This window comes from Aphis gossypii, chromosome X, assembly GCF_020184175.1.
Source record: "Aphis gossypii isolate Hap1 chromosome X, ASM2018417v2, whole genome shotgun sequence".
In the NCBI taxonomy this organism is placed as follows: Eukaryota; Metazoa; Arthropoda; class Insecta; order Hemiptera; family Aphididae; genus Aphis; species Aphis gossypii.
In genome coordinates this window covers 15,335,206-15,350,979 of record NC_065533.1, presented here as the reverse complement: position 1 = coordinate 15,350,979, position 15,774 = coordinate 15,335,206, and the positions used below count along the sequence as shown (strand labels likewise).

At 31.3% G+C, this 15,774-nt stretch overlaps 1 protein-coding gene, 1 long non-coding RNA gene and 1 pseudogene across 2 annotated transcripts; 2 read left to right on the top strand and 1 right to left on the bottom strand.

The window, feature by feature from the left end:
- Positions 1–311: 311 nt before the first annotated feature.
- On the bottom strand, positions 312–3,216 carry LOC126552799 (uncharacterized; annotated as a pseudogene).
- A 1,979-nt stretch (positions 3,217–5,195) lies between these two features.
- On the top strand, positions 5,196–8,982 carry LOC114130257 (zinc finger MYM-type protein 1-like). Its single transcript, XM_027995187.2, has 2 exons — positions 5,196–5,536; positions 6,262–8,982. The coding sequence occupies exons 1-2, from the start codon at positions 5,306–5,308 to the stop codon at positions 8,611–8,613; spliced, it is 2,583 nt and encodes an 860-aa protein (XP_027850988.2). The 5' UTR covers positions 5,196–5,305; the 3' UTR covers positions 8,614–8,982.
- Positions 8,983–13,520: 4,538 nt separating this feature from the next.
- Positions 13,521–14,527, top strand: LOC126552815 (uncharacterized). Its single transcript, XR_007606269.1, has 3 exons — positions 13,521–13,804; positions 13,922–14,131; positions 14,220–14,527. It is a non-coding gene; the product is annotated as an uncharacterized LOC126552815 (long non-coding RNA).
- Positions 14,528–15,774: the final 1,247 nt, after the last annotated feature.

Here is a 15,774-nt window from a genome sequence, read left to right as displayed (position 1 = left end):
TTCATTTTCAATATGTTCATTAGCACAGTCAACATAATCGGGATCAGCATCTGTATCATCCGAATCTTCTAAATAATTAATTTTTTCTGATTCTATAAGCCACGAAGACACATTGTCGGTCATTTTAGAATAAATGGCGAAAAAACAAATAAAACAAAAATATATTATGCGCGCACGCGTTTATGAAAAAAGATTACATCGATACTATTGAGTGAGCGCAACGCTCACTTTATGGATATTAATGACATTGCATGTTGATATCTAATCAAGAAATATCTATAAAATTATAATATTTACAGATGTATATTTAGACATGTGTTATTTGAAGGTATAAATAGTATCAAATGAATCAAGTCATAAATAAACAAGTGGTTCTCAAAATACTAACGGGGTTGACGCCGCACTCACCACGATACCAATGACTGGTTAAGAAGAGAATTTAAGGAAGATTTAATAAGGGTCTGAAGGGAAGTTGAAGAGAAGAGAGAAAATAACGATGGAGAATAGGCTACACACGAATTGCGTCCCAAAATAAAAAATTTGATAAGCGGGTACACGAATTGCGTCCGGCATTATCTAATCTACTACATGAATTGCGTCCGATTTTGTTTAAACGATTGCATGAACGATAAATGTACGTAAAGCCTATAATAATTTTAGTTCGATTTCGATCGTGTTGTTGGTGTTAACGTTGGTGTAACCTTTATTATCTGTTAAATAAAACTTAAATAAAAACACTATAACATGACTTCGGTGATTTTAAGCGAAAAAAATAAAACATTATTTAATATTGATGGATACAAATTTCGGTATCATAAAACATTAAAAAATGATATTCAACGTTGGAGCTGCTGTAAAAAGACGTGTAAGTCATACATTAAATTAAATAATGAAAATGAGATTATCGAACGTGCAAATGATCATAATCATATTAAAGATTCTGTTGAAGTATTTAATAGACAACAGTTGAGCAATAATTTAAAGCGAAAGGCTGTAGAAGAACTTTATGATAAACCATCAAAACTTATTCATGGAGCTTTATCAAAAGACATTCCAACACTGACAACTTATGATTTAACCTTAATTCGTAATAATATACACCACGCTCGGTCATGTACAATTCCAAAACTTCCAGACAATTTACCTGATTTACACAATGTTTTATTGAATGAAAATATACAGACAAACAGAGATGAAAATTTTTTATTAGTGAATGACAACGAAAATAATATAATAATTTTTTCAACTATTACTAATTTAAATTTTTTAAGTGAAGTTGATACAATATTTGTGGATGGAACTTTTAAAAGTTGCCCAAAACTGTTTACACAATTTTTTACAGTCCATGGCTTGAAAAATAATAATTATATACCACTAGTATTTTTTTTACTTCCTAATAAAAATTTAGATACTTATATAAAAGCATTTTCACATCTAAAATCTGAATTTCTAAAAAATAATATCAATTTTTCACCTAAAATAATATTTGCCGATTTTGAAAAAGCAATCCACTCATCTTTATTAATCGTGTGGCCATCAGTTCAAATGAAAGGATGCAGGTTTCATTTAGGTCAAAGTTGGTGGAGGAAAATTCAAACGGTTGGTTTAAGTCAAGAATACAAAAAAAATTCAGATATCAGCATTTTTTTAAAATATTTTTTTGGTCTCCCATTCTTAAAACCAGATGAAGTGGAGGATTGTTTTACTGACGATTTGTATCTATTTTACCCAAAAATGAAAAAGTACAGCAATTTTTCGATTATATATTGAATACATACATAAAGCCTGATTGTGATTTCCCGCCTTCTGTATGGGCCATGTATTCATGTTCTATAATTCGAACTACGAATAGTTGTGAAGCCTTCCACTCCAAGTTTAACAGTATGTTTTACTCAGCACACCCGAATATATTCCAATTTATAGATGTTTTAAAAAATGTACAAAAAGAAACTTATATTAAACAACGAAGTATTCATGTAATTAAAAATAGACGGATGATGGTATGTGAAAAAGAAAATTACTTAAGACAAAATATGGCAAAATATGAAAGTGGCCAATTAACCCGTTTTGATTATATTAAGAAGGTATCATTCAAGTTTTTACCAATTTTTTAATTTTATAACTATAACTTTTTTTATATATATATATATATTTTTTTTTTTAACTTTATATTATTATTATATTATTAACCTATACATTTTATTTTACTTACATCTATAATTGCATAACAATGATAAAAAACAATATTTTTAACCTACCGATAGTTGTAATTTGCTATCGACAGTCCTAAGTCTGTATGAAATGGGAAGGAAAATAATGTTTATACATTGGGACGCAATTCGTGTAATTGTTAAATATGGTTGGGACGCAATTCGTGTAGTTGTTAAATATGGTTGGGACGCAATTCGTGTGGAAAAGGGATTTCGGGACGCAATTCATGTGCAGCGGGAGAATAATAAGAGTTTCAGATAATTTATGGGAGAGAACTTAGACCCATGATAGATCACCCGTATTATCATATACCATGGATGGTTCATGATTAAAGAGTTTATTTAAGTAGCTACCGCTTGGCGATGAAAATTGATTTACTAATGGTGAGTGATTGTATTTTTTGTTCAGAGAGGGACGAGCTTTATGTTTTTGCTTCCTAGAATTGAAAAAATGATGATTATCGTTTAATCAAAGGAAGGTGTCATCTCGGAGAGCAGATTTGGTTTTAAAAATATCGAAGGTTGAGGCTGGCTTTTTACAACATCGGAAAAAGAATTAGCAGTAGAATAACAATTATTTTTCTTAAAAGCTAAAGCATCTTTATATGTGATATTTTCGGTTGCCATGGTTTTTTTTATTTCTTTTTGAGTAGGCCATTCACGGCAGTTGCGATTGGTAGCTAGATGTGGTAGTTTGCAAAAAAGGCACCTGAGTCGGTGGCCTGAACCGACGGGCAGGAATCGACTGAGTGTGCTGATTCACCACAATGGCTACATCTCTGGACGCTACGACAGTATTTTGCCGTATGTCCAAAACGTAGACAGTGGCTGTATTGGACGGGGGACCGGATACTAGACTTGACTTCGAAGATCATGTTGTAAAAACTGATAGCAGGTGGAATTTTTGGGGCGACGAATTTGAGTTCAACTAGGCAGATTATGTTGTTTTCTTTTTTACGCTGATACGTTTGAAAGCATTTATCATAGCGGGAGACTGAACACTTTCAAGAAATTCTTCTTCGGAGACTGAGATGTCTAATTTATATATACCGTATGAAAAAAATGAGTGTGGAAGGAATAATAGATTTGTGATTATTGTCATTCAGAATACTTGGTAATAAAATCGGAATTAATATCTTGTCTTAAATGTAATAATTTTTCTTTACAAATGGACGAATCCACTGACGTTTCTGGATTAACTGTATTGCTTGTATTCGTTAGGTATAAATATCAAACTTCACTTGAAGGAGACCTCTTATTATGTCAACCTTTGTCCACTTATACAACTGGTCATGAAATCTTCAATATGCTGAACAATTTTTTCAAAATAGAAGGATTGACTTGGGATAATTGTATTGATATTTGTACAGATGAAGCGAAGGCAATGGTTGGAAAAACTGCTGGCGTGGTTTCGCGAATTAAAGAAGTAACAAACAATTGTAGTAATAGTCATTGCATTCTTCATCGTCAAGCATGTAACGAGAATACGTTATTCCGTAATTAACGCGTAACACAACTATAGTACTACCACCGCGACCAGTGGTGTAACAAATCACTAATACACCGCCGAGCGGCCGGCACATCGTCACGCGGTGCCACGAGAGCGCGCTGACAACATAAGCATATTAAAACTTCGATGTGGCCAGCATATTTCACAAGAAATATGCAATACAAGACAAAACTAATAGTATCTGCATTACTTATATAAGTCAAAGGGTTTATTGGGTGTGCCAGCGGCACGCATAATACTCATAGAACAGTACAATAGTCCAAAAAACTACGAAACGCAAATCAATGTTTTGCACCGGGAAGATCGACCGTGAGGTGCATAAATATACGTGATTGACGGCAGTTCGATGACCAGTTTCCCTCCCGATCGAAACATAATATTGTGGTAGAGACGGTACAGAGGAATACAATATATTTGTATTAACGCCCTGTACCCACTGTCTCTTACCACATATTATTATAATCGATCCGTTTCGTGTGCCATACTATCGCCAAGCAGAAGACGACACCGAACCACCAGAGCCGAAGAGCCACCAGCGACCAGCCGAAGAGACGTCACCAGCATCGAGGATCTAGTAAGTCGTACTCAGGGCCGGATTTAAGCGTAGGCTATATAGGCTGTAGCCTATGGGCCCGCACCACAACAGGGCCCTCACCACACCATCATACAACTAATAAAAAAAAAAAAAAAGCTCCGTCTAAAAATTTTTCATTCTTTTACAGTTTTCTAAAATCGGTGTTGTGTAATAAAATATACTATATAGTATATAGTGTGTACGTGTGTACATATATAATGGGAATTTCCCATACGCCGCGTCGTCGGTACGAGATGCGAACACTATTTTCGTAATGCAGTCGGCAATAGTGGATTAATACTTATTAATAGGCTCAGATTATCGCTCGATAACGGTTAGTTTTTTTTTTGCTATTATTATTAATTCGTTCCCACGACTGAACCGTTTCTTGTTTCATCATTGAAAACGACTCGTACGTAAACACGCCTATGGGCAAAATTATTTATTATTATCATTTATGACAATATCGTCATTTGCAACTTTGATCGCTGGACGCTGTTGATAAAGAATTATCTATTAGTCTACATTGTTTGCCGTCTGCCTGCAGGTAATTTTTACTAATTTATTATTTTTAAGATAAATTTTTTTATTTTATAAAATTATATAAATAAATAAAAATATATCGGTTACTGATATTCAAATATTCTTAATTTTGGTATCTTTTTAACTAAGTATTAAAGTATGTATCTTTTTTTTATTGACATTTTTTATACATACAAATAGTTATGAAAAGATAATTCTATTTTATGATATTATTTTTTTTATTATTGTTTAGTTTATTTTTCTAATTGTCACAAAATCACCATTAAAAAGTACATGAATTATTATTTAAATAATTTTCGTTCCACATAAATATGGATCCGTCGATCCAATTCTTTTCTTTCGTAGAGAAACATTTAAAAGTTGTTGTTAATTTTTTTTTTACTAAAAATGTACTGGATTTGACACTCTTAATAGTTAATGACTCGTTGTACCATCTAAATTCATAAATAGTTAAACTTTTATAGTATTATGGATCGCCATAAAATACAATTAGATCGTCACAAAAAAAAACAAGAATATAAAAGCGGAAGTTACAAACGAAAAATAGCAAAAGAAAAAAACAAGAGGAACGAAGAAGTTGTTGCTAAATCACGTCGTATGACTGATTATATGAAGTTAAATGTAAGTCCTGACATAAATGATGAGACATGTTCACTTGCCAGCTCGAGTCATCCTCAGAACTATGAAGACGGAGAAAAGGTAAGTTCAAAATATAAATTCAAGCCCGGATTAATGATAGATTGGGTCCCCAGGACACCATAAATTTAGAGGGCCCACGTAGTCGACAAATTAGTTATTGACTTTAATGTCTCATAACTTTTGCTGGAGTTGTTTGATTGTATTGAATTTTTCTTCTGGCCATTTGTGATTACATTACTAATTGAATGGTGTATTTGGTTTTATATTAGGTCTAAAAATACATCTGTTATTTCAACTTTTCCCGGAATTAAGAGACGGAGCTCGTTTTATTACTAGTATAATACCAGCATAAATTGCATATCGTCGTCTAATAAAGTAATAAATATTATTTGACATCTTTAATTAAAGATATTATTTATAAAATTCAATTTTACCCGGAATTGTAGACGAAGTGGCTTTTATTACTATTATTATAATTCTAATATATATATAATGCATATTATCGCTTAATAAATATTATTAGATATTATTAGGTAAATATATTATTTATAAATTATCAGAAAATATTTGTATAGGTTTTACATCTAAACTTATATTAGATATCTAGTATGTGTACACCATGTTGTATACAGCGCGTAATCGACCGAGCATCAAATCGTTGCGGCGACGCGGTATCGGAACCACAAATAGGCATCGGCATTGAACGTGTTAATCCGAGCTTGCAAATAACTAACTACTAATAAATCTAAAATATTAAAAATTAATAATTTTCATGTATTTTTCAGATTTCAGAAATTGTAGAGGAGGTTCTCGAGGTTTCATCAACTCCAGCGGTTTCTGTTGGACTTGTTCTAAATGAAAATATTTGCTCGGAAAATGACATTGGATTGTGGCCAGAGAATATGACATCAAGTAATATTGACTACTGCATAAAAATAGGCGCCTCAGCTTTTCAAAACTGTGACAAAGATATAATTGATAATAAATCATTTAAGCAAAGCGACCGACATTCTGAAAAAAATTTTACAAGAAAATGCCAAACAAATTTTTTTGAACGAAAAACAAGAAACGGTGAGATCATAAAACGTTCATGGCTCTGCTTTTCTCCTAATAATGGACATGTCTACTGTTTTGTATGTAAACTTTTTTCCCAAACACGTTCTCAGTTTACTCATGGTGGTTATTGCGATTGGAAAAATGCTGTAACACGTCTGGTAGAACACGAAATTTCTAAAAACCACCTGAATTCAGTTATTAATTTAGCTGCACGGTCTAGAGAAGTGGGACGTATTGATCAAAAACTGACAGAACAAGCAGAAGATGAAGCAAAAACCTGGGGAGAAATTCTCAGGAGATTGATAAGTGTGATAGTTTTTATAAGTGAAAGGGGCTTAGCATTTAGAGGTGAAAACGAAACTTTTGGGTCTCCAAAAAATGGTAACTACCTTGGAATATTGGAGCTTATTGCAAAGTATGACCATTTTTTAAATGACCACATAAAAAAAAATGGAAACCAAGGAAGTGGCCACACAAACTACTTATCATCGAAGATTTGCGAGGAGATAGTGCAACTAATCGGCAAAAAAGTTTTCAATGAAGTTATTTCTCGAATCAAACACTCAAAGTACTATTCCATATCATTGGACTCAACTCCAGACGAAGGTCACGTTGATCAACTTACTTTGATTTTCAGGTATTTAGAAGAAAATATTCCTGTTGAAAGATTTGTGGCATTCATGCCTAACCAAGGCCACAAATCAAAAGATATGTTTAAAGGATTGGACACATTTTTGAAAGAAAATGACTTGGACATACAAAACTGTCGTGGTCAGTCTTACGACAATGCTTCTTCAATGAGTGGAAAGTATAATGGCCTTCAAGCGTTAGTACTGGCAGAAAATAACTTGGCACTATGGGTACCTTGCGCGGGGCATTCACTCAATCTCGTAGTGCAAGCTGCTGCTGAATGCTGTCTGAGTGCTGTGAGCTTTTTCGATTTTTTAGAAGAACTTTATGTATATTTCACTGCCTCAACTAACAGGTATAAAGTTCTTACAGATTGTTTAAAAAGAACAGAAACTAAAAACCCCATTCTTATACCAAAAAGGACAAAAACAACACGTTGGTCATGCAGAGCAGATGCTACAAAAGCCCTCTTACGTGGCTATAAAGAAATAAAAAATGTACTTTTAGAAATTTCTGAGAATAAAGAAGAATTAGGAAAATCGCGTATTGTTGCTTTGAGTTTATATAAAAAAATGTTAAAGATACAGACAGGCCTCTACGCAGTATTTTGGAATGATATCTTGGGACAAGTAAATAAAACTAGTGAAACATTACAGAATCCTAGATTAGATGTGAACACAGCTGTTTTAGCACTGAAATCGCTAAGAAGCTTCATAGGAACAAAACGAGATAGCTTTGAAGAATATGTTGTGAAAGTTGCAGAGTTGGATGATTTTGTTGAGTACGATAGTGAAACACAGCGTAAGCGTAAAATAAATGTGCGTTTGTCCCCTCTTGACAGTGTCCAAACACCAGAAATTGAGATGAGCTCTTCAAACAGATTCCGAATTCAGAGTTTTCTTCCTGTAATAGATCAACTTGAATCTTCATTGAAACAAAGGCTTGATGCATATAAACTAGTTGATAACCGTTTTGGATTTCTTTGTAAGTTAGATATACTTGATGATAAAAAGATAATTTTAGCAGCTCAAAATTTAGTAAAATTATACGATAATGACTTGGACGATCAATTAGGAAATGAACTGATTCAATTCAAGGCTTTTTACCAAGAGTTTCTAAAAGATGATGATGGAAAAAATGATAAAGTTATATCTCAGGAAAGATGGATGTACCAGCTTCTAATCGAAAAAAATGTAAAAGACTGTTTTCCTAATATTGAGGTAGCTTTAAGAATGTACCTGTCACTTATGGTCACCAACAGCAGTGGAGAAAGATCTTTTTCAAAATTAAAGTTGATCAAAAACCGTCTCCGAACATCCATGACAGAAGAAAGGCTCAACACGTTAGCTCTACTTAGCATTGAGAGTGACATTTTAAGACAAATAAATTATGAAGATATTATAAGTGATTTCATTAATACAAAGTTAAGACGTAAACTGATTAAAGTTTAAACCTTTAAATTTAATTTTTATTATTTATTAAGCTAAATATTATAATTATTTGTTGTGAATTTAATTACTAATTACTACCGTCGCAATATTAATAAAGAGCGTTGAATACCTTTTTAACTACTATCTATGTGATAATTGAATCCACACTTATACCTACTATATTTTAAATGTTATTATTTTCGGTCAAAAAACTAGAAGTTAGAATGTTGCATTACCCTCGATTTCGGGTAGAAAATTATTTGAAAATGTTTTAGAGATGGCTTAGTTAATAGTTTCACTATTCGTGTGTATGCCCTTTTTATTTTCTAAAAACTTTCTAGTAGGGCCCACACCACAATTGAGCCTAGGGGCCTACAAATCCTAAATCCGGCCCTGGTCGTACTCATTTCACTGTCCCTATACTGTTGCCCGGACTACGTACCCCGTAGTAATACCGACGCATCTCCCCCTGACTATCCTACTGTACTGTACTGTAGTAATACCGTTACAGCTCTCTGTCCCTACCATAGTACTGTACGGACTACGCTCGCCGTAGTAATACCGTAACAGCTCTCTGTCCCTATTGTAGTATTGTACGGACTACGCTCGCCGTAGTAATACCGTAACAGCTCTCTGTCCCTATTATAGTATTGTACGGACTACGCTCGCCGTGGTAGTACCGCTATAGCCCGCTGTTATTATTATATAAATTAAGTAATACTGTTGTCTGTATTCACATTGTACTTAATATGTTAATATATTTGTTTATGTGTTTATCTGTATTATTTGTAAAATATTATAATTTGTAAATTACTATTATCTGTATTCACATTGTACTTAATATGTTAATATATTTGTTTATGTATTTATCTGTAAAATGTTATAATCTGTAAATTGTATTAAATAAAATAAAAAATTAACGTATTTGACAATATATCTATAAAAATTCAAGAGTTGAGTCACTTCGTTACAAGCACTTGCTATTAAAAAGATGCCAATACCTCTTAAAAATGTACTTGATGAGGCAGTGAAGATTATAAATTTCGTAAAATCTCGACCATTGAGCACAAGACTATTCACAATTTTGTGTGAAGATATGGGAAGTATGCACAAATCACTACTTTACCATACCGAAGTAAGATGGCTTTCTCGGGGAAAAACATTTGTACGCTTACTTGAATTGCGCAATGAATTATACGTTTTTTCACCGATCACCCATTTAATTTACAGCTCAGACTTACTGATAAAATTTGGTTATTTCGACTTGTTACTTGTTACTTGGCTGATATTTTCACAAAATTAAATGAAGTGAACTTATCAATACAAGGTAAAATGACCACCGTTCTTATGGCAAATGACAAAATTCGAGCTTTAAAAAAAAAATTAAATTTTGGGCTGTGTTTTTCTCAACATAAAATTGATAGTTTTCCTTTGTTAAAAGAATATTTAGAATCGATTGATGGTAATATTGAAGATTTCGATGAAATAAATGGCGAAATTGAACAACATTTAAATGAAATCCTATCGTCATTAGAAAAATATTTTCCAGAAAGTAAAGATATAGAATTTATCCAACGACTTAATTGGGTTAAAAATCCGTTTTTAATTAACGATAAGCCCGAAGATTAATCTATAACAGAGTATGAAGAATTTATTGAAATGACCACCAATTCATCTTTAAAAACTTTATTTGATAAAATATCATTAACAGATTTTTGGTGCAATACCAGTATTACTAACGAATATCAATCTCTGGCTAAAAAAGCTATCTTAGCACATCTTCTTTCGCAACAACATATCTATGTGAAACCGGATTTTCATCATATGCATCAACGAAAACTAAATATCGTAATAAATTGGACGCTGAAGCAGATATGCGCATTCAACTCTCGCCTATCAAGCCAAATATAAAAAATACTGGTCAATAAAAAATGCCAACATCATGGATCACATTAAAATCATTAAATATTAAAAATTATAAATTGCTAAAATATTATGTTCTTTTTTTCTTATTGAATTAATTAAATAATTTGTATATATTCGTATTTTACAGAAAATAAAAAGCAAATCATTTACAATTGACACCATTTTTTATGAAGTTTTGTTGTCTCATATAGACATTTCTGATTTTTGGGGCTCCGTAATTTTTTTTTAGGAATATAAGGGCTCCGCGAACAAACAAAAGTTTGAGAACCACTGGTTTACATTATTAATTTTTATTGTTTAAGTTATATAGTAGAATCAGTGGCGTAGCCAGGGGGGCAGATGAGCCATGCCCCTCCACATATAGCCTCATTGGCTATATTTTATTTAAAAATTTTTTTTTTTTTTTGAATCACACTTTTAGAAATCCTGATTACGCCACCAAGTGGAATACTGTGGAATATTTACAATTTATATGTTCAACTTAAATCAATAAATGGATTTTCCACCATTTATTTATATTTTGAACAAAGCAGTGAAGCAATTTGCCAACATCATTCTTGATGTTGATGTATTTTATAGAATTCAATGTTTTTGTATTTTCTTCGGTTATGGCTCTTTTAATATGATGTTCAAATGCTTCAAAAAACTTAAATAGCTATAATATTTAATTTAAAAAGTTCAACTTTTTTTCAAGAAGTTGAATTATTATGTTTTTTGTTTCAGATGTTTGGACACTGAAAATGAGAGGAAATGATTAAAATGTTTGAAATGTCATTTATTAATGTTATAACCAGACAGTATTACACTTACTTATCAACTAAATTGTAAGAGTTGTGCATAATCAATTTTGAAACTAAAAATCTATATCAGTTATATTATTTATATGCAGCAATTAGTTGATGATATTAATGTTTAGGTGAAAATTTAAAGGGTTAGATTTTTTAAATACTGTATTGAAATACTGGTTCTTGATTTGTACTAAGTACAAAAATTACTACTTACTATTACTATTTTAAAATGATCATAACTTTTCTTTAGTATAGTACTATAGTTAGTATAGTTATATGGTAATAATAAATATCTGTTATTTTATTTAAAATTAATAACTAATACAATTTTTTTACATTAACTACATTTATTAATTATAAGCTAATTTGATATTTTTTTGTTGAATGGATTTTTTTTTCCAATATTGCTGTATAATAATATAATATTTGATTTAAAATAGTCATTGGGATCAGATACACTGCGTTCTTTGGTTGAGCGTAAAATGTTAGGACAGAAAATACCTTTTACATCAAAACTGAGAAAGTTTTCCATTACATTTCAATTTTATTCAAGTAAAGCCCATGTGTATGTTAGCAAGAGTTTTAAAAACGTTTTTCCTCGTCAAAAGACTATAAGTAAATGCTGTAAAGTCGTTAATGGTGAACCTGGTTTTACTTGTGATTATTTAATTGAGTTCCTAATACTCAATTTAAAAATAATTGAAAATTGTACATTAAAATATTTTTTTAGTTGTATAGAACCTAAAGCCAAGGATCAAACAATTATTTGTAATTTAGTTGTGGATGAAATGTGCATAAGAGACCATATAAAGTGGGATGGAGAGAAAATGCATAGATTTAATGGTATGGGCACAAATATTAATAATTGTGATGGTGATAACCTAGTTCATGCTAAAAACGCATTATTGATGGCTGTAGAAATCAATAGACATTGAAATATTTTTTTAAAAGAGGACTGAATGGTGCTGAACGTAGTAGTTTACTATGAGATTGCTTACAACTCTTGAATGAAACAGGGGCAAAAGTCTACAGTTTAACTTTTGATGGTGCTTACTCCAACAGTACTATGTGTAAAAATTTAGGTGCTTCTTTTAACATATAATAAGTAACAATAATGAAAACCATTTTTGTATCCAAAATCTTTTTACTTATGATCCAATACATATTTTCTATGATGCATGTCACATGTTGAGATTAATACAAAACACTTTGGGTGATTATAAGTGTTTTTTTTTATGACGAGGGACGATCAATCAAATGGGAACACATAACACAATTATATCAGATAGAACAAAATAAGCGCTTAAAAGTTGCGACAAAATTAACCGAAAGGCCCATTTATTATTTTAATGAAAAAATTAATGTTAAATTAGCAGCTCAAGTGTAACAGTGTAAGTATTGCACTTAAATTTTTTCAATCATTAAGCAATAAATATTTTAATGATATTTCATTAAATGGCACTTCTAAATTTTGTTTGATGATTAATAACGCATTTGATAGTTTAAATTGTCGGTCAAAATATTCAAAGAGCACATTCAATGTGTCACTAGATGAATGAAGTATAGATAATTATAGAAAATTTAGCATTGAGTTTGAAGAATACATATATAGTTTTAAGTTGGGGAATGGTAAAAAAGCAGTGCCGTGATAAGTGTGGCAAAGGAGGCAATTGCCCCTTGGAGCCTTAATTTTGTAAAAGTAGGTGTCGCCTTTATTTGTGCTTGATATGATACCTGTGGCCCAAAATGAAATTTTGCCCCGGGGCATTCAAACACAACTCTGTAAAAAAGTGATTGAGGGTAGCAGAAGAACTGGATTTATTGGCCTAGTTAAAGCTCAAAATAATTTGCTGAAATTATATTCTTTTATTCATAATCAATATTCAATTGAATATTTATTGTCTTACAAATTATCTCAAAACCATCTAGAGACATTTTTTAGCTCTGTAGAGCAACGAGAGAACGATTTAATAACAATCCCATTTGCAAATAATTCAAAACAGTTTACAAGAAATTATTAATTCATAATAAAATTTCTGGGTTTTAATATGGAAACTGTATTGCCATTTAAGATAGTACACAAATGTATGTTGTAAATGTAGGACCAAACTATATCATAGAAAATGAATTAGAATAAGATCAACCTAGTACTTTAATAATCTCGTATTATGATTATTATATAGCCTTGAAAAATATTACACCATATGTCGAGGATGTAACTATAGTAAAATTTCCATTAACGGTCACTTATATGTAACACTCAATTTGTTTGGTCCCGTCGAGTGTAATGGGAAAAATACATTAATACTTCTAAATAGCGGGCACTCCAATTAACGGTCAACGTTTAAAAGTATATCAAATAGAAAATTATTATTTCGAAATTATTTTTGACAATTTATCTTAACGAACCTAATTTATGATGTTGATAAGGCAATAACACTTGTCTGTGACTGTGTATTTTATCATTTGTGTTCAGTGTAAGCTTAAAATGTTTCAAAGTAAGTACGTACCTACAATTTCAATGGTATCTAAACGAAAACATTTAACTTTAGCAGAAAAAATCAAATTGTTAGATTTTTACCAAAAAAAAAATGTGAGTGCACGTACTCTTGCAGATTAATTTGGAATAGGAAGAACTCAATCCACCGACTTAATACAAAATAGAGAAACGGTTTTTAAATTGAGGAAATCGCATGGTAATGATAAAATGAAAACTATAAAACGAATCAGTCAATATCAACGAAGTTGTATACGAATGGTTTTGTGCAGCTCGTGCTAAAAATATTCCAATCAGGGGACCAATACTTAAAGAAAAGGCTTTATAAGTAAGTAAAGAATTTGAATGTGGAAATTTTAAAGCGTCAAATGATTGGCTTGATAAATTTAAATCATAATACAATATTTCTTTTAAAGTGATTTGCGGCGAGAGTAAATCGGTTGATACGGAAACAGTGGACGAATGGCGTATAAAAGTCAATTAATTTCTTCTTATGAGCCACAAAATATTTACAATGCAGATGAAACAGAATTATTTTATAAAATATTAATAAAACATTAAGTTTTAAAAATGAAATTTGTACTTCTGGGAAAAATTCTAAAGAAAAATTGACGGTCATGTTATGCGTTAATTTAATAGGCGAATTAAAAAAGCCACTAATCATAGGTAAATCTAAAAACCTCATTGCTTTAAGGATGTGGCCATAAAACGTTTAGACCTACACTGGGAGGTAAATAAAAAATCATGGATGACACTATGTATAATGACTGAGTGGTTAATGTGGTTTGACGAAAAAATGAAAAAACAAAAGCGTAAAATTTTTTTGCTTTTAGATAATGCAACATCACATCCTGATTTAAAACTACAACATATAAACTTAGTATTTTTACCACCACATACGACGTCACACTGTCAGCCTCTAGATCAAGATATAATCCAAAATTTTAAATGATACTTAGGTAAATATTATCACAGATAGACGTAGTAAAAGATGCTGACGAACTTGCAATAAACATTTCTGTATTAGATGCGTTGATGTGGATTAAACAGTCTATAAAGCAAATAACTGGTAATTGTGCTACTAAATGTTTTAAAAAATCAGGTTTTATTTTGGAAAATTTGCCTATAGATTTAGATAACACAGATCTTGAAAACGAAATAATTTTTGGTGAACAATTAGTTAATATGCTGCCAACTCATATGCAAGGTGAAGAGTTTTTTTTGGTCAACAAAACTCTAAGAGCTGAAGAAGATAGTACAGATATTAAGTCATTTATAACAACAGATAATGACGAGGAGGAAACACATGAAGAAACTGAAGAACCCGAATACACTGTATCAAATTTTTCTAAGGTTTTAACTTAAATAAAACAATCACTCTTCAAACAGTTGACGTAGATGGTTATAACATGTTAAAAACCGCAGAAATTTATTTTGAAAAAAATTGTTCAAATAATCTAATTAATCTAAAACAAACTAGTTAGTAAGACACTTTTGGTAAACCAAAAATCCAAGGCTTTAGCAGCAACGTCTAAATATAAGGAAGATTCTAAACTAAGAATCGAGTTAACTTGTATCTTCTCAATGGACTTACAAAAGGTTATTTTAATTCATATATATATAGTTCATCGTCTGCTATATTATTTTCCATGTGTTGTCTATGGTATTGTCGCCGGATATCGTCCGAAAAATCGTCCTTATACTTATTCCAAAGCCTCGAAGCGTCCGATGGATTGAAAAATATTTTCTTTTGTTTTAATTTGTACATAATTAATTGTAAATTAAACAAATGTAAATTAAACCAAAAGTTTAAGCATAAAATAACACGAGACTGCGCTCTACTGAAGTTAGTTCAAAAACAAGTGCAACTGTGGAACCTAGATAAAACTATTGATATTTCCGAAATTCCAGGCGCCACGCTAATCTCGTGGAAATGTGGACATTTTTAGCCTTTAAATGGACGTACTTTCT